Genomic DNA, 22,047 nt, shown 5'->3' on the forward strand with positions numbered 1-22,047 from the left:
TGAGTACACCAAGAGAAGATGCAAGTAAAAGAGCTAATCTACAAAGACTGTAGTGTACAGAGGGTAAAGCTCACACTCACGTCCAGCCTGTTTGCTTCACCGAAGCTTTAGAACCAAGTCATACAGTATCTCTAGGAAAAGGATGTTCTGGTGTTGGTTTCCCTCCACAGACTGGTAAAGGCAGATGTATAGACGTTTGTGGAGATGTTTTAAATTTAGCTCCTTCAACCACAGATGCATCTCCATTTCTGTGGAAGGTGGTGGATATACGTTTGCATGTTAGCTAAGTACTTCCTGTCAGCCAAAGTTACGAGTCCATAATTAAAGGCTAACTATAACCTCCTCATACCATATAGCATGACAACAGGAGACAAAATATGGATTGTTATCCAATAACCACCATTCAACTCCTTCTATACCATCATAACACACTCAAGAACCACCAAAAGTTAAACACACACACAGAAACACACACACACACACAGCGCAGTACAGTACCCAGTTCTGCTGCTGCTGCTGCTGCTGCTGTTGTTGTTTTTCCTGAATGGCAGTCTGCTCTTCTTTTCTGGACGAGTGTGTGTGAGTGCTGGGTCGAGCTGCTGACCGGCGGACATGGCAAAACCGGGAAAACCCCACCACACACACACACCCACACACACACACATACACTCTGACCACGGCCCGCCGGCCTGTCTCCCTCACCCGGCTCTGACCACTGCAGCAGGTGCCAGCTATAGAAAGCCCCAGACCCTGACACTGTAACAGTGAGGAGGGTCTGGGCGTGTGTGTGTTATAATAAGCCCCGCCCCATTCTCAGGGAGCTCAGACGCGGGGTTATTTTAGTAACCGGGTTCCTTGACAGTGGTACAGCTGCCCGCACCCCCGGTCAGTGTAGCAGTGTGTGGTCAGGGTTGAAGGCAAAAATGCCTCTGATGTTGGACATGAACACGCACAAATACACACACTAGTGAACTGAAGCACAAGCTATTACAAAATTAAGAGCAGTCAAATCTGCACAAATCTGTCAAACATGGGGGAGGTAGTTTGTGCACAAATATATAGAGGTGTTTCTTAAAGTGACCAGTGAATGGGAGAATAAGGTAGGGTAGGTGTTTCCAATAAAGTGGCCAGTGAGTTGAAGAACAAGAGAGGTAGGTGTTTCTAATAAAGTGGCCAATGAGTGGAGGAACAAGATGGGTATGTGTTTCCAATAAAGTGGCCGGTGAGTGGAAGAACAAGGTAGGTAGGTAGGTGTTTCCAATAAAGTGGCCAGTGAGTGGACAAACATGGTAGGCAGGTGTTTCCAATAAAGTGGCCAGTGAGTGGAAGAACAAGGTAGGTAGGTGTTTCTAATAAAGTGGTCAGTGAGTGGACGGACATAGTAGACAGGTGTTTCCAATAAAGTGGCCAGTGATTGTAAGAACAAAGTAGGTAGGTGTTTCCAATAAAGTGGCCAGTGAGTGGAAGAACAAAGTCCAGACCACAGGCCACAGAATTCCTTATATACCACATTCCTAACTGGGTTTGGACAGTGTGTGTGTGTGTGTGTGTGTGATTTTTGCTGAGGAGATGAAGCTTCTCAGTGCACCTGCCACTACTGCAGCAGACCACGCCCACAAACAGCTGCTCTCTCTCTCTCTCTCTCTCTCTCTGTCTCTGTCTCTCTCTCTCTCTCACCACAGTGCCACAACATACTTCCAAAGGAAACACTGAACAAACACAAACATCACACTCTTCTGTAAGTCTAGAAAGTCTAGAACACTGGCGCCACCTACTGGCATCTCCAGCTCCCTAACACTGCTTCAAACTCATTATCCTGCTCCACCCACCAGCTAACACACACCACCACAGACCAGTGGCTCCACCTGGTGGCATAGCAGCATAACAATAAAAACTTTCATTTGAAAACTGCATGTTGTGATCACTCTTGTTGTCTTTGGCTAATAGTTACATTTGTTTGATGATGTAAAACATATAGTGACGAACATTTAAAAAAGAAATAATGAAGGGGCAAACATTTTTTCACACCATATCTTTCATAAAGTTCCTTAAAACAGTTACTACTATACTACATTTTGGTTATATGAGGGAGGCTTCTGTCCGATGACTTTTGGCAAGTCAGTGTCATTATATGTTGTGTGTTAAAGAGACACAAGTAAGCTAAGCTACACTCTTTGTTGTATATAGTTTCATATTGGATGTCAAATTCTGTGAAAGTGGCACCAATAATTCAATAATTCCTGGTATTTGCTTATTTAGCAGTATTTTATAATCTTCAGGAACACGGAAGATGTCATAAAGTATTGTAAAGAATTGTCTTGTGATATATTGAGTATAGCAGTATTGCAGGATTATGAAATTAATGTTATTGTGGGCAATGTATAATGATAATATCATATTGTCAGATGCTGTGTGATCTACACCTCTAATAAGTCTGAGCTGTGTGAGGCTGAGTTAGCTTGGACCTACCTGGACTGCATGTCTTGTGTTTTGTGGCTCGCTGGCGCCGCTCCGGTGGACTGATGCGTGACCTGCTGCTGCAGCTCCACCAGAGACTGCAGGTACTGCTGCTGCTGTTGCTGCTGCTGCTTATAGCGGGACAGGATGAAGAACAATCCCAGAATGCTCTTCAGGTTCCCTTTACACACCTCTGTGTTTACACACACACACACATTTTATATGTAGACTATATAAGTCCATATATGGGAATAAAAGAAATAGTAACCTAAATATGATATAATCATCATACATTACTGTATAAAAATAAAAAGTTGAACTAAATAAAACAAATACAAATATATTACTTTGAGTTCATACATATATAATAAGCACCATATCACTATAAACATGTGTGAGTGTGTGAGTGTGTGAGTGTGTGTGTGTGTGTGTGTGTGTGTGTGTGTATGTGTGTGTTTGAGGAAGTGATGAGGATAGAGTGTGAGGTTTAGTCATATGGCGAGAGAACATCTGACCCCGTCTGACCTCCAACACAATTCTGACCAAACCAACACTTAGTTTAACTGATCCAAGTTTAACTGAGCTAACTGAGCTTGATTTAAGATTAACTGAGTTGAACAGAGTTAAACTAAGATGAACAAGTCTGAGTTTAACTGAGCTCAACTGATCAGAGTTGAGATAAACTAATCTGAGCTGGTCTGGGATAATCTAAATTTACCTGAACTTAGTTTAACTAAGTTGACTTGTACTATTTGTATTAATTTGAGCTGAACTGAGCTGAGTTGAACTCAAAACTAAATTGAAGTGACTTGACTTAAACTGAGTTGAACTGATCTAAGTTGAACTGATCTGAGTTGAGTTAAACTGAGTGGAAATAAATTGAGCTAAACTGATATGACTTCATGTGAGCTGATTCGATTGTGATTTAGATAAACTGAACTGATATAAACCAGTTTGAGTTCTTGGGAATTGGGCTGAATTGCATCAGTTGAGTTGTTTACAGTAAAGCTTCTATTTTCTGAGGGGGTTGAGTGAAAGTTGCACAGACTGTTCCACAAAAAAGGAAGAGAAAATTCACTGTAATCACCACCACTGTGTGTGTGTGTGTGTCTGTGTGTGTGTGTGTGTGTGTGTGTGTGTGTGTGTGTGTGTGTGTGTGTGTGTGTGTGTGTGTGTGCGTGTGTGTGTGTGTGTGTGTGTGTGCGTGTGTGCGTGTGTGTGTGACAATTCTTTATATCCATTTCTATGATTACTCAAAATCTAGAACGCTCAGAATGCTATAATAATAGATGCTCTGAGCTCTCATATATGGCCTAAATACCTAATCAATTAATCAATACAGAAAAAATAAACTAATCAATAGGGAGGAAACAAAAAACAAACAAAAAAAAACTACAATAAACAAAGAAATAAAAGGGAGAGAAGAGAAAGGAAAGAAAGAGACAACCAAGGACAGACAAAAAAGAGACAGACAATTACACATATAGAGAGACAGACAGACAGGAAAAAAGAGCAACTAAGAGACAACGGGAGAGGTGGGGCCAGAAAGAGAGAGAGAGAGAGGGGGACAGAGAGAGAGACAGAGAGAGACCCTCAGAGACAAACAGACCGAGGCAGACAGACAGAACAAGAAGAAGATCAAGTCACTTAGATAAAAAAGTGTAGGAGAAAGAGAGAGAGAGAGAGAGAGAGAGAGAGAGAGAGAGAGAGAGAGAGAAAGACAAAGAGAGGCATTCATAGAAAGAAAGACAGAGGCAGACAGTTAGACAGGCACTCAGAGAGTGTAAGAAGATATAGATAAGGGTAGAGGTGGGGTCAGACAAACAGACATATATATATACAGACAGACAGATATACAGAGAGAGTAAGAGACTCTTACCTTCTGCAGTGAGACTCTGTACACTGACTCCTCGGGCCTCCAGAAATGTCAGGCAAGCCTCCACATTCTCAATCTGCAATACACACACACACACACACATCAGTGCATCATCTGTACTACTGCGCCCAGTGCAGAACACACACATGTGTGGGCAGAGAGTGAGAGAGATGGTCAAGAGTCATTACCAAGTAATAAAAGTGCCTATAAGAAGTGAATGCACTGTGTGTGTGTGTGTGTGTGTGTGTGTGTGTGGGATATTGTGGTCCCTCTGGCTGACGCACGCATGCCTGCTTTTCGGGGGGTCGCTGATGATGTCACTCAGGGCACCATGCCAACAAAAGGCGACTTTGTGTCCGAGACAGTGTGTGTGTGTGTGTATGCCATCCTCGTCTCGCACTCCAGCGCCAACCATTTCAGGTCAGGTGGAGGTCGCGACACTGCAGTGACGGCAATGTGTCTGACACACACACGCTCACATACACACACACACTCTTTGACGACAGTGTGTCACACCTACACCAGTGTGTGTGTGTGTGTGTGTGTGTGTGTGTCCACTTGAGGGCCATAATAATACAAAGACCGACTGAGAGCATGTTAATACCACACACACACACACATTCACAAACACACACACACTCAGTATCAAGTGACTAATAAATGTACAATACAGCATTGGCTGTGTGTGTGTGTGTGTGTGTGTTATGCATGAACAGCATGCACTAAATTATCATGGGGCAATGGGGGTCAACCCACACACAGATGCACACACACACACACGTTTGCACAGTACTTCATTGTACAGAATTAGCTTTAGTGTAAATAGAGGTGCAACCATGTATACTGTATATGGAAAGAGGGAGCGCCCCCTAGTGTACTCATCAGTGTATGTCTAAGGCAGATATGTAAATGATTAAAGGTCGGATTAGACTATGGGATTGAGAGAAGCAAGATGGAAAGATGTTTCAGTCTTCAGCTTTATCTCAAATCCAACATTTATTACAGCAGCTGGGAGGGCAGTTTTAGCAACCTACGAGTGTAGAGCAGGGTCTACAGGTCCAGCTGCTACATCTGTGGGTAAATGTGCTGCAGGATGCCGTACAGAACCTGTATTCCTCCATATTCAACTGTATCTCATATTGTATCCAGAATAGAGGCTCCAACAAGGAATTAGAGCCTTATTTCAATTACACAGATCTAAAGCCATGCCACCTTGTGCCCGCACCCTCTCTGACATCACACACACTGATATAAACAGCAGCATTTTCCACACATCTGCTTCAACACACTTTATAGCAGGATGCTTTTCATGTGTTTCAACACACACGCACACACACACACGTGTAGCCAGTCTGTTCCTGTCTGATTATGTACCCTCATAAACTTATAGCAGTTACACATGTGTTCTGATTACAGCTGCTGTCTCATTAAAAAGTACACACACACAGACACACACAGACACACACTGCTCTTTTCGCAGACACAGCATCCAATACCCAGAAGCTTCAGGTCATGTGAAAAATTGTGTAAATATTAAATATGATTAACTGTGCTGCATATAGATAACAAACATATGCATGTGTGTATGAAAACTATACAGATAAAAGTATTTTTATTTTAAATGAAATGATTTATGGCAACCAGTGTCCCAACTTTTTCTGAACACTTTAACAGGTCAGTGCTGCATATGCATAACATTATGACCACCTTCTTGTTTCTACACCCATTACCCATTGTTCCAGCTCCAGTGTGTAGTGTAGTAATATAATTACAGACTGCTGTTCTGAACTTTATTCTCCTTCTTTCACCCTGTTCTTCAATTATCAGGACCCCACAGAGCAGTTTTTTATTTTTTTGGGTGCTGGGCCTTTACTCTCAGCAGTGACATTGATTATCATGGTGGTGGTATATGAGGTGAAATAGAGTGGAGGACAGTGAGTGGTTTAAAAACTCCAGCAGCACTGCTGTGTCTGATCCACTTATACCAGCACAACACACACTAACACACTAAAAAAATGATAATGAATGTTGAGGTGGTCATAATGTTACGCTTGTTTGGTGCAAGTGTATTGTATGGTAGAAGAATGGTTAGTCTCTCTCTCTCTCTCTCTCTCTCTCTCTCTCTCTCTCTCCCTGTCTCTCTCTGACGGGGTGATGGGGGTCACCGGCTCTGATCAGGGCTCTGTTGGGCTGAACCGCAGGCCATGGTTCTGCCGGATCGGGTTTGGCGTGTTTTATCCTGAACGTGTGGGAATTTAACAGCTCTTTGGGAAAGTCACATCATCCGATTTTCCAGCTCCGCATGTCATTAGCGCAGATCTGTGGGGGGCGGGGTTAAGCATTTTCTCTGAAAAATAGTAAATAAGTCCCATCCCGAGATTTACGGGCTACATGGCAGCTAACAGGATGGAAAATGGTGCCAGTCTGAATGACGACGTGGAGCCGTTAAAGTTTACAGCGTGAGCGATAACCGCCGTAAAGAGAGGCAGTGTGATTGGGGCGATCAGAGAGAGAGGGAAAGAGGCTGATCCACAGTAAATGGTTCCAGTTGTGTTTGGTTGAACTGGGCCAGATGGAGGAGTGCCAGCCTTCCTATCATCTACATCCTTTCTGTGTATCACACCCCCCTACCCAATTCTCAGCACTGTGCTTCAGTCTCCTGGTTTGACTGCCAATCCAAGTTAATATTTTAGGATAACTGATTGTTAGAGAAACCTTTATCAATTTTTTTGCACAGCTGAAAAATGTTGTACTGTTAAGGGAGCATAAAAGGGATCACATCATTCTAAGTTAGTTTAGTGTCTGAAGCATTAGCAGTTGTTGGCTTGTTCACAGGCTTAAAATGGGCAGGAAAAAAAAACTTTCTGAAGAGACCCGTCAGTCTGTTGTTGTGTTAAGAAGAAAAGGCTACTCAGTGCTAGAAATTGCAAAGAAACTGAAAATATCTTACCATGTTGTTAACTACTCCCTTCAGAAAGAAGCACAAATTGGCTCTAACAAAGACAGAAAAAGGAGTGGGAGGCCCCAATGCACAACTGTGCATACATATAAATATCTTAGAGGGTGCAGATTAAGACAAAGCAGCCTCACAGGTTGTCAACTTACAACTTCACTAAATAAAACCTGTCAAACACCAGTGTCAGTATCAACAGTAAAGATGCGACTTCAGGTTGCTGGACTACATGGCAGAATTTGCACTGGCCAGTAAAAAGAAAAGACTGTGATTAACCAAAAGAAAAGACATTGTGCACTGCACTGCTGTGTTGTGCAGACGAGGGTATGCTTTGGAGGTGGTAAAATAAAATACTTTTATTTTAAGGGACCATAAAGAAGAAAGGCTTTACTCAATATACAACATTACAAGTATCAGAAGTCTGTGTGATTCATATATGTACATTGTTACAGATTTAGGTTAAGTCTCATTAATACAAAAAAAGTGCCAAAGATCATTGTGATGCTCATACAATGTCTGTCTGCAAGAAAGTGGTCAGCACATTTTCCTTCAGGACTTGAGTAAAGCTCAAACAGAAATTAAACTACCTCAACAGAAGCTAACAACCGAGTCACCAATGTGATAGGGGAGTGTTGGACCAGGAAAAGGCAATTTCTCAGGTCCTGAATGCTGACAAAAAGAAAAGGGACTTGGCATCATCTCCGCAACAAATTGATGTGATGGACTCCATAAAGAATGCCCTAGGTCCAGCTAACATAAACAATGAAGAAGACCGTTCCTCACTACCTCACTGACAAATACCGGGATCCCACCACTGATGCCCTGCTGGATGTGGTTTTGCTTGTAGACCCCAATACATAGATAGTGGTAAGAGAGAGAGAATAGAGGCCAGAGCTGTGTCTGAGCTGGAGTCCCTGCTGACTGTACAAAAAACAGCAAAAGCATCCAGCAGCATCTCCTTCCACTTCACAGAGCCCTGAATGAGAACTAACACCACAATAAAAAATGCAGGTCAGCTTTATGAAAGCCTTAGGTGATGTGGCTGTTTTGTCACACAGTGATACATTTTTAGAGGCAGACCTAAGTTTTTTTTGTTCTAAATCACATCGAAGTTTCAGACATTATAGAAGTTAAGTTTTTAATCTTGCTAAAATTACTGTAAGTGTTAAACCTGCTTTTATTTAATGTTTTATATTGTATCTTGATCTTGCCGTGTTCTTTTTGTGATATGCTAACTGTTTAAAGCAAGATTTTACATTACTAAATTATGTTTTTGTATACCTTTCTAAACTAGTGTGAACCAGTGATGGGAGTAACAGCGTTAAAAAAAAATGGCGTTACTAACGCTGTTACTTTTTTCAGTAACGAGTAATCTAACTAATTACTATTTTTATCTCCTAAAATTAACAGCTTAAATGCCTAGAATATACACAATGCACCTCAACATCTGCTGATCCCTCTCTGTATTTTTACGTGATTTATCACGTTTTGGCTGTATTGCTGTTGTTCCCAGTCACTGCCACCGTGTTATAATATCACTGAAAGTTGGCTGTGGAATATTTAATAGTAAGGAAATTTCACGACTGAATCCTATCACAGTGGAATTCACTAAGCTCTTGAGAGAGATCCATTCTTTCACCTACGTTTGTAGAAACAGATTACATGTCTAGCTGCTTGCTTTTATAAACAAGTGGCCACCGCAGTGATTGGAGACTGAATTTAGTGATTTGGATAGGTGAGAGACGAAACTTATATGTACATGATGGTTAGAACTTACACTGCCCGGCCAAAACAAAAAGTCGCAACCTGGATTTAACTAAGCAAATAAATATAAGCCTCCTATTGGATAATTACTGCATGGACGGTTGTCTTTTAGCTGGCAACCAGTTATTTAACCCCAACTGGTGCAATGAGTTCCTTCTCATTTTTTTAAACAACCATGAGGAAAGACACATCCTGTGGACGTGAGAAAGATGTCAGTCTGTTTGAAAAGGGCATGCTTCAAGCAGAGATCAGATCTAAGGAGATTTCAAAAACTACTAAAATTAGGTTAAGAACTGTCCAACGCTTTTTAAAAACTGGAAGAATTGTAGGGACCCATCGTCTTCAAGAAAGAAATGTGGCCATAAAAAAGTCTTTTTTAAAACGTTTGGTAAAATCAAATAGAAGAAAAACAGCACTAGAACTCAGGGAAATGTTTAATAGTGACAGTAAGAGCATTTTCACTTGCACAATGCAAAGGGAACTCAAGGGATTGGGATTAAACAGCTGTGTAACCTTGAGGCTAACTGGAAAAAAAGGCTTCGATTTGCGAGAGGGCATCAAGTTTGGACTCTGGACCAATGGAAGAAGGTAATGTGGTCTGATGAGTCCAGTTTTTCCTGGTCCAGAGTGATCGATGATTCAGGATAAGAAGAGTTGCAGGTAAAGTGATGCACCCATCATGCCTAGTGTCTACTGTTTGAGCCTGTGGGGGTGGAGCTATGATCTGGGGTTGATGCTGCAGTTGGTCAGGTCTAGATTCAGCAACAGTATGTGCTGAAAGAATGAGGTCAGCTGACTACCTGAATATACTGAATATAGACCAGGTTATTCCATCAATGGATTTTTCCTTCCCTGATGGCACGGCCATATTCCAAAATGATAATATCAGGATTCATGAGGCAGAAATTGTGAAAAAGTGATTCAGGGAGCATGAGGCCATCATTTACACACATGGATTGAGAGAGTTCACCACAGAGTCCAGACCTTTACTCCATTGAGAATGTTTGGGATGTGCTGGAGAAGGATTTGTGTAGATATTAGCTTATTGAAATAACGCTACAGCAAATGCATGAAGCAATCACAGCTAAAGGCATTCTAACCAAATATAAGAATGTGACTTTTTTTTTTGGTGGTGACTTTTTTTTTTGGCCAGGCAGTGTAATATAATATTATAATTAATATAATTTGAATATCAAGTCAGTGCTTCAAATATAATACTGTGGCCAAAATATAAACAAACAAACAATATATATACATAGCAGTTGACTTTTTATCTGTCCATAAAAAGAATAAGCTGTCATTTTTAAGTAACAACAATAACAGCCCAACTAAAACCAAAACTATGCTCTGTCTTAATTAACTCTGGCATTTCCTGCTGCAGTAAGTGTAATCTGACGCTCAGAGTGTTGGTGTTGAGACAGACACTCACAGCTGGACTATGATGAAGCAGAACCACAATAAACACCATTCAATTCCTGTGGTTGCTTTGGTCCAATTAGCCAACGAATGGTTTTATACTGCAGCTCAGAGGATGTATGCTCCATACAGCATCATACAGCAATCAGAATAAACAGATAGCAAAAAAAAAAACTAGAGATAACCTCGACAAATACTGAACTACACAAAATATTAGTCCATAAACATCCCCAATACACAACACTTAACATTACAATAGGTGATATTAGTTTATAAACACCTTCAGTAAACACTCCTATTAATCTTTATACACCCTTAATAATTACTCAAATACACTAGAATATGAGATATTAGTCCATAAATACCCTGTTAAACACTAATGCACAAAACTATGAGTTATTAGTCCATAAATACCCTGTTAAACACTAATACACAAAACTATGAGTTATTAGTCCATAAACACCCTGTTAAACACTAATACACAAAACTATGAGTTATTAGTCCATAAACACCCTGTTAAACACTAATACACAAAACTATGAGTTATTAGTCCATAAACACCCTGTTAAACACTAATACACAAGAATATGAGATATTAGTCCATAAATACCCTGTTAAACACTAATACACAAAACTATGAGTTATTAGTCCATAAACACCCTGTTAAACACTAATACACAAGAATATGAGATATTAGTCCATAAATACCCTGTTAAACACTAATACACAAAACTATGAGTTATTAGTCCATAAACACCCTGTTAAACACTAATACACAAGAATATGAGATATTAGTCCATAAACACCCTGTTAAACACTAATACACAAAACTATGAGTTATTAGTCCATAAACACCCTGTTAAACACTAATACACAAGAATATGAGATATTAGTCCATAAATACCCTGTTAAACACTAATACACAAAACTATGAGTTATTAGTCCATAAACACCCTGTTAAACACTAATACACAAGAATATGAGATATTAGTCCATAAATACCCTGTTAAACACTAATACACAAAACTATGAGTTATTAGTCCATAAACACCCTGTTAAACACTAATACACAAGAATATGAGTTATTAGTCCATAAACACCCTGTTAAACACTAATACACAAGAATATGAGATATTAGTCCATAAACACCCTGTTAAACACTAATACACAAGAATATGAGATATTAGTCCATAAACACCCTGTTAAACACTAATACACAAGAATATGAGTTATTAGTCCATAAACACCCTGTTAAACACTAATACACAAGAATATGAGATATTAATCTTTAAACATCCTCAATGAACACTCATATACACTAGAATAAGAGACATTTGTCCATAAACACCCTTAGTAAACACTCATATACACTAGAATAGGAAATACTAGTCCATAAACTCCCTCGGTAAACACGTCTATACACTAGAATAGATGATTTTTAGGTTAAACTATGGAAATAACCATTTCCACTGCAGGATTGACATCTCACATCTCTGATGAGAGGTTTCTGGCTACACTTTGAGCGTATCTCCCGCTAGATTGGTGGGAAATTGTGCAGATGATGAAACTCTGAGTAAACGTTCTCAGTTTGTTATCAGACTGAGGGCTGAGGGTTTATATCAGATGTCTGTCATTAGGCAGGAATCTTCCACATCTGTCTGATCTGATGTTTAAATGTTACATATGGATGTTTTTGTAATATAGTTATGCTTCATAAGGTCTCAACCTTCACAGATTATCCATGTGTTTATCCATGATTATCCATGTGTTTTTGAGCTTTACACACTACCACCAGCAGAACGGTCACTTAAGGTCAAACGTGAGACACATAAGAACATCACTGTCAACATACCTGCACACACACACACAAGCACATGACTACACTGACATTTATTGATGCTACATGCTCATAGCTCATAGCAAATCTGAAGATGATTGGTTGATTTCCAACCAATGTGTTGGTGGTTAATTTGAAGGCCTTCAGGTCTACTGCTGAAGTCTTGACCAATGGAAGAGCTGAACACTATGACTGTACTGTATTACTGCAGAGTTTACCAGTTCCAGTCTGGCTCACTGAATACTGACCCCATACAGTAAAGTGTGTGTGTGTGTGTGTGTGTGTGTGCATGTGTGCTGGTGAGTGCGGGGTGAGGTCATTAAGATCCAGGAAGACAACTGCAAATTCAAGCATACACATACTTACACCAAACACACACACACACACACACACACACACACACACACACACACACACACACACACACACACACACACACACACACACACACACATCTGCAGAACAACTGGAATATAATCCCCCACAAAGACAGAGCCAGATAATTGTGTGTGTTTATGCAGTATGTGTTTACAGTATGTGTGTAGTATGTGTATATAGTATGCTTATACAGTATGTGTTTATACAGTATGTGTATATGCAGTATTTGTTTCCACACTATATGTTTATACACTATGTGTTTAGACAGTATGTGTATATGCAATATGTGTACAGTATGTGTGTATAGTTTGTGTATTCCATGTGTGTATACAGTTTTTACACAGTGTGTATATATAGTATATGTGTATACAGTATGTGTCTGTATAACATGTTTGCATAGGGTGTGTATACAGTGTGTGTATACAGTTTGTCTATATACAGTGTGCATATACATTATGTGTGTATACAGTGTGTATACAGTATGTGTGTATACAGTGTGTATACAATGTGTGTATACAATGTGTGTATACAATTTGTGTGTATACAGTGTCTATACAGGTTGTGTATATACAGTATGTGTACACAGAATGGGTATATACTAGGGGTGAAAGGATTACTTGAGTAATTCGAGTTACTTTATTTAAAAAACGGATTAAGTAATTTTCTGTTCCTCGAGTAATCGTTTATTTAATTAAAAAACTCAGCGTTACGGTAATTCATGCTTTTGATGTGACGACACGCTCAGCGCTACGTCACCCGCGCGCAGGAAGAAGCAGGACACGGTGGAGGTTTTAGTTAAGTTAGGGATATTTTGAAGCGGAGAGGTAACAGAGCGACAGCTTACGAGGACAGCGTGTATTTGCTCTTGCCTCCCACAACAGCAGGTTTTAATGCTGCACCGTCTCAGCCGAGGACACGTTAGCGATGGAGCCGAGAGAAGGATAATATAACTTATAACAAATCAATGAGATGTGTGGTTAGTTTATAAAAACAGACTATTCTGGACTTAATGCAGGCTTTATGTAAGTGAACACTAAGGAGTTTATAAACAAATATATGTCACCGGCTTGGTAGGATGAACTGGCAACATCTCTGCTGTTCCCAATAGTTTTAATACTTACAAGAAATCCTTGTTAAAAATAATTTAACTAAATTTATTAAAGTACTGATTATTAAATTATCATTATTCCTTTTTTTTCTATTTGTGTTTGCAGTTTGGAAATGTATGTTGTGAATTTAAAATATAGCTTTTCTAAAAAAAAAAAACTAACAAATAAATGGGTCATTTTTAAGTAAAATGTCTTGTTTTCTCTTGTGTATTTTTAATTACTCTTTAAGCAAACAAATATGTTTTTTCCGATTACTCGATTAATCGAATCAATTTTTCAGTAGAGTACTCGATTACTAAAATAATCGATAGCTGCAGCCCTAGTATATACTATGTGTTTTATATTTCAATAGGTTACAATACTAACAGCTGAAGCCCAGATGTCAATCCAGCTTTACACACAAACACACACACACACACACACACTCTTTCTCTCTCTCCCTCTCTCTCTCTCTCTCTGTTTGAAGTGTGTCGGCGGTTCGTTAGCGTGGGGTTTAATTAGCTGCATTAGTATTCTACAGTCTTTAGTGGAACATCAATGGGGAATTTTATGGCTCGTTTGGACTCGTTCTGATTTCCTCCAGGCTTTCTGGGCTTCGTTCAAAAGTGACACCGCCTGTCAGAACCAATCTGTACCAACAATATCGGACGAGAGCAAATACACAGACACACACACACACACACACACACACACACTGCAGCAGCCACAGGTCGCAGACGTCTCAGTGACATCTTACTGCGGAAAACCCTAATCCTAATTACAACAAACACACACAAGCAAACAAACACATACATTCACACTCACATGTATATACATATACATACACACACAAATATATATATTCACATACATACATTCAACTGTAAGTGAAAACGAAGTGTGAAACGACTCAAGTACTCAACGATTCTTACTGAACTTATACTGACCTGAATGATTCAGTGTTAGACAGTTCTACAAACTAAAATGATTCAGTCAAATCGGTTCAAATGATTCAGCTTTATTGATTCTAACAATTTAGACGTACTGATTCAAACAATTTAGCTTTAATTAATAACAAAAAACCAACAGTACAATTAATTAATAACAATTCAGTTTAATTAAGTATTAAAAGCTTTAGTCCTATTGATTTAAACTAGTTAACGTTACAGAACCAAATGATTCAATCTTACCAACTCAAATGATTCAGTCTTACCAACAAAAAAATTCAAACGATTCAGTAATACAGACGCAAACGGTTCAGTCAAATTGACTCAAGCAGTAAATCCAGTTTAGTCCTACTGAATGAATTAATTCAATGTATGTAAATGATTCAGTCTTACTGACCTGCTGATGATCAGACACAGCGGTTCTCTTCAGCACAGCTGCACACACACACTGAACTGCAGCCTGGCAACAACACTCTACATCACGAGTTGTGTGTGTGTGTGTGTGTGTGTGTGTGTGTGTGTGTGTATGCATGTCAAATGTCTCGGCGACCTCAACTTCCCCTTAAAAGCACCGTGTAGCCCCACTTCCGCACTGTAAAACCACACACACACACACACACACACGCACACACACACACACACGCACACACAATACCACAGGCCTGTGCCGACCAGCAGGTGCAAAATCAATGGGCTGTGACGGATACAAAAAGTGTGTCCCCACAACACACACACACACACACACACACACACACACTGCAGTATTGTTGTTGAGGGAAAATGAACTTTCTCTTGAGGAGAACTGAAACACACTCCCATGAGATCAATGTTCTGGCATTTTCAAATCTAGAACAGCAGAGTACACACACATACACATTCAGAATGACAATCATTTGAATTAATGGAGCTGAATTGTGTGTGTCATGTGTCTCAAATTGAATTGTTTGAATCAAAAGTACTGAATTACTAGATTATTTTTGGTCAGTAAGTCTGGATTGTTAAATCAATAAAACTAAATAGCTACAGTTTGTAGGACTAAATTGCTGATTTAGTAACACTGAGGGCCCTATCTTACACCCTGCACAAGGCGTGTTGCGATGCTCATTTATATCTTACACCCCGTCAACAGCCTATTTTCACACCTGTTGCCCACACCATTGAAATTGCGTCAGAGTTTAGAAATATTTTTATGCTGATGGGCATGGTGGTCTGGAAATGAGGTATAAAATAAGGCCCTGAATCACTTAAGTCAATAGAACCAAATTGGTCAAGTCAGGGCAACTGAATTCCTTCACACAACAAGACACAATGAATTATTTGACTCAGTGAGGCTGAATCATTTTGGTGAGTTAAGGAGAAACTGTCTGAATCAATTGGACTGAATTGTTTGCACTCATTATTACTGACTCACTTGATTCATTTGACACATGCACGTCCTCAGACAAATACACACACATGCACACACACACACACACACAGCTCTATCAGTGGGTCCACAATGGCACTGCAGCCTGGCATTGTACAGTTCATTGCATAAACACGGATTTTAAATAAAAAATGTAATCAAAATCTGATTCAGAAAAGAATCAACTCACCATCTGAGAGTGAGTCCTGGGACAGTCGCTCACTTCCTCCACCTTCTCATTAGCTAGAAACAAACGAGAAACACAGGTGGGTCAGAACACACTCCACAACACACACGTGCACTTCACACATATACATACACACACACACACACACACAGAATGGCCTCTGCCGTCATGAGGGAGCCACAGCTGAAACCGGAGTACGTGTGTGTGTGTGTGTGTGCACACGTATATAGTGTGTGTGTCAGTGTATATGTGTGTAGGTCCAGCTGTTAACTCATCAGCTGTTGGCTGAACGTTTATGACACTCAATCTGGAGCTACGGTTTAGGACACACACACACAGACAACACAGATACACACACACATTCACAACAAATTAACAAATTATTGTTTTTGTAAGAAAGATCCCGTTAAAATCTTGAATTTAGGAAATTCTTACCCCCCAGTTTAAATGGAATGCAGCATTATACCCCACCAAACAGTTAGCACTGGAGCTATGAGGCTAATGTAGCTAACTAACAAGTAATTAAAGTGTATACGCCACCAAACAATTAGCACTGGTGCTATGATGCTAATATAGTTACCTAACAAATAATAAAAGTGTATACCCCACCAAACAATTAGCACTGGAGCTATGAGGCTAATGTAGCTAACTAACAATTAATAAAAGCTTTTACCCCCCCTCCAAACAATTAGCACTGGAGCTATGAGGCTAATGTAGTTAACTAACAAGTAATTAAAGTGTATACCCTACCAAACAATTAGCACTGGAGCTATGAGGCTAATGTAGTTACCTAACAAATAATAAAAGCTTTTACCCACCAAACAATTAGCAATGGAGCTATGAGGCTAATGTAGCTAACTAACAATTAATAAAAGCTTTTACCCCCCCTCCAAACAATTAGCACTGGAGCTATGAGGCTAATGTAGCTAACTAACAAATAATAAAAGCTTTTACCCCCCCTCCAAACAATTAGCACTGGAGCTATGAGGCTAATGTAGCTAACTAACAATTAATAAAAGCTTTTACCCCCCCTCCAAACAATTAGCACTGGAGCTATGAGGCTAATGTAGCTAACTAACAAGTAATTAAAGTGTATACCCCACCAAACAATTAGCACTGGAGCTATGAGGCTAATGTAGTTAACTAACAAATAATAAAAGCTTATACCCACCAAACAATTAGCACTGGAACGATGAGGCTAATGTAACTAATTAACAAGTAATACAAGCTTAAACCCTACCAAACAATTAGCACTGGAGCTATGAAACTCAAATCTTATTCAATACAATCTTATTTGGCATGTCTGCACAGCTCTAATAAACCCAGTTTGAATTACTTCACATTAGCTATTTTGCTAATGTGAACATTTCCATTAAATGTGATCTTACCGATGATCTGGATGATCTGGGCCAGCAGAACTCCATCTGGGATATCCTGGGTCAGGTCTTTAATGAGGCGAGGGCAGCCGGCTTTAGTTAGATAATGATTGGCCCAGTCTGTGTAGATCTAGAACAGAACACAGAACCGCAGTCAGTATAACTCATACTGCATTACCTAACTGATTTCATATGATTTATACTTTATTATTATCCATACTCCAGATTCATACCAGACTAAAATCACTCAACATTTACAACTGCAAAAATACCTCACACACTGCAGAGTCATACTGGATATTTCATTTATTTTTACACAATGATCATACACACTGCAGATTCCTGCTGAATTCATATTGATTTGGAATAACTGCACTTTCCACATTCATTGTGGATTAAATTACTCAGCATATGCAACCGAAAGACTATAAAAAAAACTTTACGTGCTGCAGAATCAAACTGGATTTTAAATGCACTACAGTTATTAAACACTGCAGATTCTTACTGGATTAATTACTTTTCGAGATTCATACTGGACGAAAAAACACTGTACATTTACAATAGTAAAAACTACATAAACAAACACTACAAATTCATACTGGATTAATATATTAACCCTAAGTACATATTGAAAATGTATATTCAGTAAATCACTACACATTTAATGCTGTCAGTCTGCAAAACCAGCACACACTGCGATTAATACTGGAGTAAAAAAAAACATGCAGATTCATACAGGATAGAGAGAGAGGCCTGAATGAGGCAAATAAATGAACACTGAATTCTAACCAAACAACAATATACACCTTTCCATCCTCAGTAACCCCCAAGCAACCCCTCAGCAACCCCCCAGCAAACACAGGCCCACTTGTGTTCAGTTTAATCAGATCAAAACTATTAATCAGAACACTGGCTCTGTGTTTGTAATAGATTAGCACCGATCGCACAACAGACAGAATGCCAGACCTGGACTCGGTTAGGATCAGATAGATAGATAGATACTTTATTGATCCCCGGGGGGAAATTCTTGATCACGCTAACAGATGTCCGTTTTATTTACATTTAAAATAAAATCAGATTCTCTCAGATCTGATCTGTTCATCAGATTGCAGAGCGACACGAGCCAACTGTCGACACACACCCTTACACACTGCACACTCTCAGCAACACAACGCGATTCATACTGGATTACAGTGAACCTGCAGGTTCCTACTGGGTTATTGTAACCATTTATTACTATGAGTTTTAGACATTGCAAATTATTTTGCAAAAAAAAAATAATAATCAGCACTTTCATCACAGCTACTCCAGTAAATCAACCGTCATCATAAATAAAACCGTCATCATAAACAAAACACAAAATTACAGCATGACGTAAACATCAGCAGCCGTAAGGATGAGAGAATTCTACATGTACTTTATGTTCAGTCAGTGTTCATATCTCTGAGGGAACAGGAATGTGAGTGACAGTAAATAAGTAGACAGGGAGTTGGTGGTCTGAGGGTTAAGGTAAACTCCAGCAGGCGGTTTGAAGTTCCGGACGAATTTGGGCTCTAGGCGTGAAGTCGCTACATAGCTGAGGGGATTAGGAGGAGTCACGCTGTTCGCTAACCGAAAACTCTTCCTCTGCAGCCAGAATTAATCCCACCATCACAAACACAAGACGGGGGCTTTCAGATTACCCACAGGAGCTTCTCTGGAGGGCCGAGAACGGACCCCCGAGGAACGCCGCAGGCGCAAAAAAATCCCCCAAAGCGGCCGGCAAGAGGGGGAGGAGCGGCGTGTCCTCAGATAAACTCCGCCCGTTAATCCATACAGCTTCATTTCCCATCATTCCCCGGGTTCAGACACTCTGAGAGTGAGAGAGCTGCGTCACAGGGCTGTGATGAGCGGACACACCAGATTCTGAGTGTTTTAATCTCAAGAATCCAGAGTCATTAGTTTCAATCTGCTATACGTCTAGTTTACATTACATAATTAGTTATAATTATATTATTATATCATTAACTGAAAAACACAACATAGTAATTCCCACTTCCAGACAGTTGCTAAGCTGCTGCTATATGGTCAGTAGGGTAAAAGAGTGATTGGTACGTGGCTGTTATGGTGTTGCTAGGTGGCTTCTAATTGGTCACTATGGTATCACGTGCAGTTGCTGAGCTGCTTCTACATGGTCACTAGTGTAAAGAAGTTTTGATAGATAATTGCTTTAGTGTTTCTAGGTGGTTTCTATGGTATCACAGGCTGTTGCTGTGCTGCTGCTACATAATCACTAGCATGAAAGAGTTATGCTGGATAGTTGCTATAATGTTTCTAGGTGGTTTCTATGGTATCACAGGCTGTTGATGAGCTGCCGCTACATGGTCACTAGTGTGAAAGCGTTTTTGCAAGATAATTGCTTTGGTGTTGCTAGGTGTTTTCTATGGTGTTGATAGTTGATTGCTATGGTAACACAGGCTGTTGCTAAGCTGTTGCTACATGGTCACAGGTATGAAAGCATTTTGCTGGATAGTTGCTATGGTTTTGATAGGTGGTTACTTTGATATAACAGACTGTTTCTGAGCTACTGCTACATGATCATTATGCTGGATAGTTTCTATGATGTTTCTAGGTGGTTTCTATGGTATAACAGGTATCACTGAGCTGGTGCTACATGGTCACTAGCATGAAAGAGTTATGCTAGATAGTTGCTTTGGTGTTGCTAGCTGGTTGCTATGATATCAGATTGCTGAGCTAATGCTACATGGTCACTAGCATGAAACCGTTTTGCTAGATAAATGCAGTCATGTTTTGTGGTTTCTATGGTATCACAGGCTGTTGCTGTGCTGCTGCTACATAATCACTAGCATGAAAGAGTTATGCTGGATAGTTGCTATAATGTTTCTAGGTGGTTTCTATGGTATCACAGGCTGTTGATGAGCTGCCGCTACATGGTCACTAGTGTGAAAGCGTTTTTGCAAGATAATTGCTTTGGTGTTGCTAGGTGTTTTCTATGGTGTTGATAGTTGATTGCTATGGTAACACAGGCTGTTGCTAAGCTGTTGCTACATGGTCACAGGTATGAAAGCATTTTGCTGGATAGTTGCTATGGTTTTGATAGGTGGTTACTTTGATATAACAGACTGTTTCTGAGCTACTGCTACATGATCATTATGCTGGATAGTTTCTATGATGTTTCTAGGTGGTTTCTATGGTATAACAGGTATCACTGAGCTGGTGCTACATGGTCACTAGCATGAAAGAGTTATGCTAGATAGTTGCTTTGGTGTTGCTAGCTGGTTGCTATGATATCAGATTGCTGAGCTAATGCTACATGGTCACTAGCATGAAACCGTTTTGCTAGATAAATGCAGTCATGTTTTGTGGTTTCTATGGTATCACAGGCTGTTGCTGAGCTGTGGCTAATTGGTCACTAGGGTGAAACCGTTTTGCTCGATAATTGCTTTGGTGTTGTTAAGTGTTTTCTATGGTGTTGACAGTTGGTTGTTATGGTATCACAAGCTGTTGCTAAAATGTAGCTGTTGCTAAATGGTCGCTAGGGTAAAGCTGTTCTTGCCAGTTGGTTGCTAAATGGTTCCTACATGGGTGGTATGAAGCAATGTGGTTGTTAAAATATTTTGGGTGGTTGTTATAACGTCTATGATGTGATGTTAGTGTGTAGTGGTTAATAGGGTGTTGTCAGGTGGTTGCTAGGCTGTTGCTGTGGTTATCGTAGAATAGACAGAGTAACAGTGTTGATGTGTTGGGATAGGCAGAAAGTCGCTCACTGTGTTTATACAGTATTTCTGCAGTCAGTGCAGAGAGGAATGTTGGGTACAGTTTTACTGTGGGCGGAGTTTAACACAGGAAATGCCAGTGGATATTACTGTCCAGCTCTATAAAAGTGTCAGTAATGATCATTCCCCGAAAACACAATCACCCACAGTCACCCACAAACACTCAGAATGCACCCAAAAGCTGTAAAAACTCAACCCGGGATCAATCCCGCTCGCTGTCCCCGCCGACATCACTCACATCCAATTAGAACCTCTCTTCTCATGGCGCCTCCCACAGAAACGCCCACCTCCTCCTCTGTTGTGGGTTTGGGCAATGATGAGGGGCAACCACAGCATGCCAACAGCAGAACTCAGCACAGAACACACACACACACACTTACACTGCTCTACAGTGGGGGGTTCTAAACAGTGTTCTGCTTATTCAGGGAGGATAACACTGTGATGTGCTACCTATAGTCATATATTGTTGTTTACTGCTAGTACTGTGAGTTAATTTAGATTATAAACCATTTTATGAATATGTGGGACTTTAAATTATTTTATTTTATTTTTATATCAATTTGACTTTATTTAATAGTCATTTTTAT

At 40.0% G+C, this 22,047-nt stretch overlaps 2 protein-coding genes across 9 annotated transcripts in view; one reads left to right on the forward strand and one right to left on the reverse strand.

Moving 5' to 3' along the window:
• The window catches only part of rps16 (ribosomal protein S16), a 1,145,183-nt gene that overhangs the window by 793,229 nt on the left and 329,907 nt on the right, over nucleotides 1-22,047 (forward strand). The gene's annotated exons all lie outside the window — the stretch shown is intronic.
• The window catches only part of nav3 (neuron navigator 3), a 357,961-nt gene that overhangs the window by 94,167 nt on the left and 241,747 nt on the right, over nucleotides 1-22,047 (reverse strand). For 7 of the 8 annotated variants that reach the window (XM_022671501.2, XM_022671500.2, XM_049473912.1 and 4 more), the window contains 4 exons: nucleotides 17,697-17,814; nucleotides 16,312-16,364; nucleotides 4,337-4,409; nucleotides 2,470-2,650 (listed from right to left, as the gene is read on the reverse strand). In XM_022671501.2, coding sequence (XP_022527222.2) covers nucleotides 2,470-2,650; nucleotides 4,337-4,409; nucleotides 16,312-16,364; nucleotides 17,697-17,814 — 425 coding nt within the window. Of the gene's footprint in view, nucleotides 1-2,469; nucleotides 2,651-4,336; nucleotides 4,410-15,113; nucleotides 15,264-16,311; nucleotides 16,365-17,696; nucleotides 17,815-22,047 lie in introns of those variants that run through there. The other variant, XM_022671502.2, reaches the window with a different exon arrangement.

This window comes from Astyanax mexicanus, chromosome 2, assembly GCF_023375975.1.
Source record: "Astyanax mexicanus isolate ESR-SI-001 chromosome 2, AstMex3_surface, whole genome shotgun sequence".
NCBI classification, from domain to species: Eukaryota; Metazoa; Chordata; class Actinopteri; order Characiformes; family Acestrorhamphidae; genus Astyanax; species Astyanax mexicanus.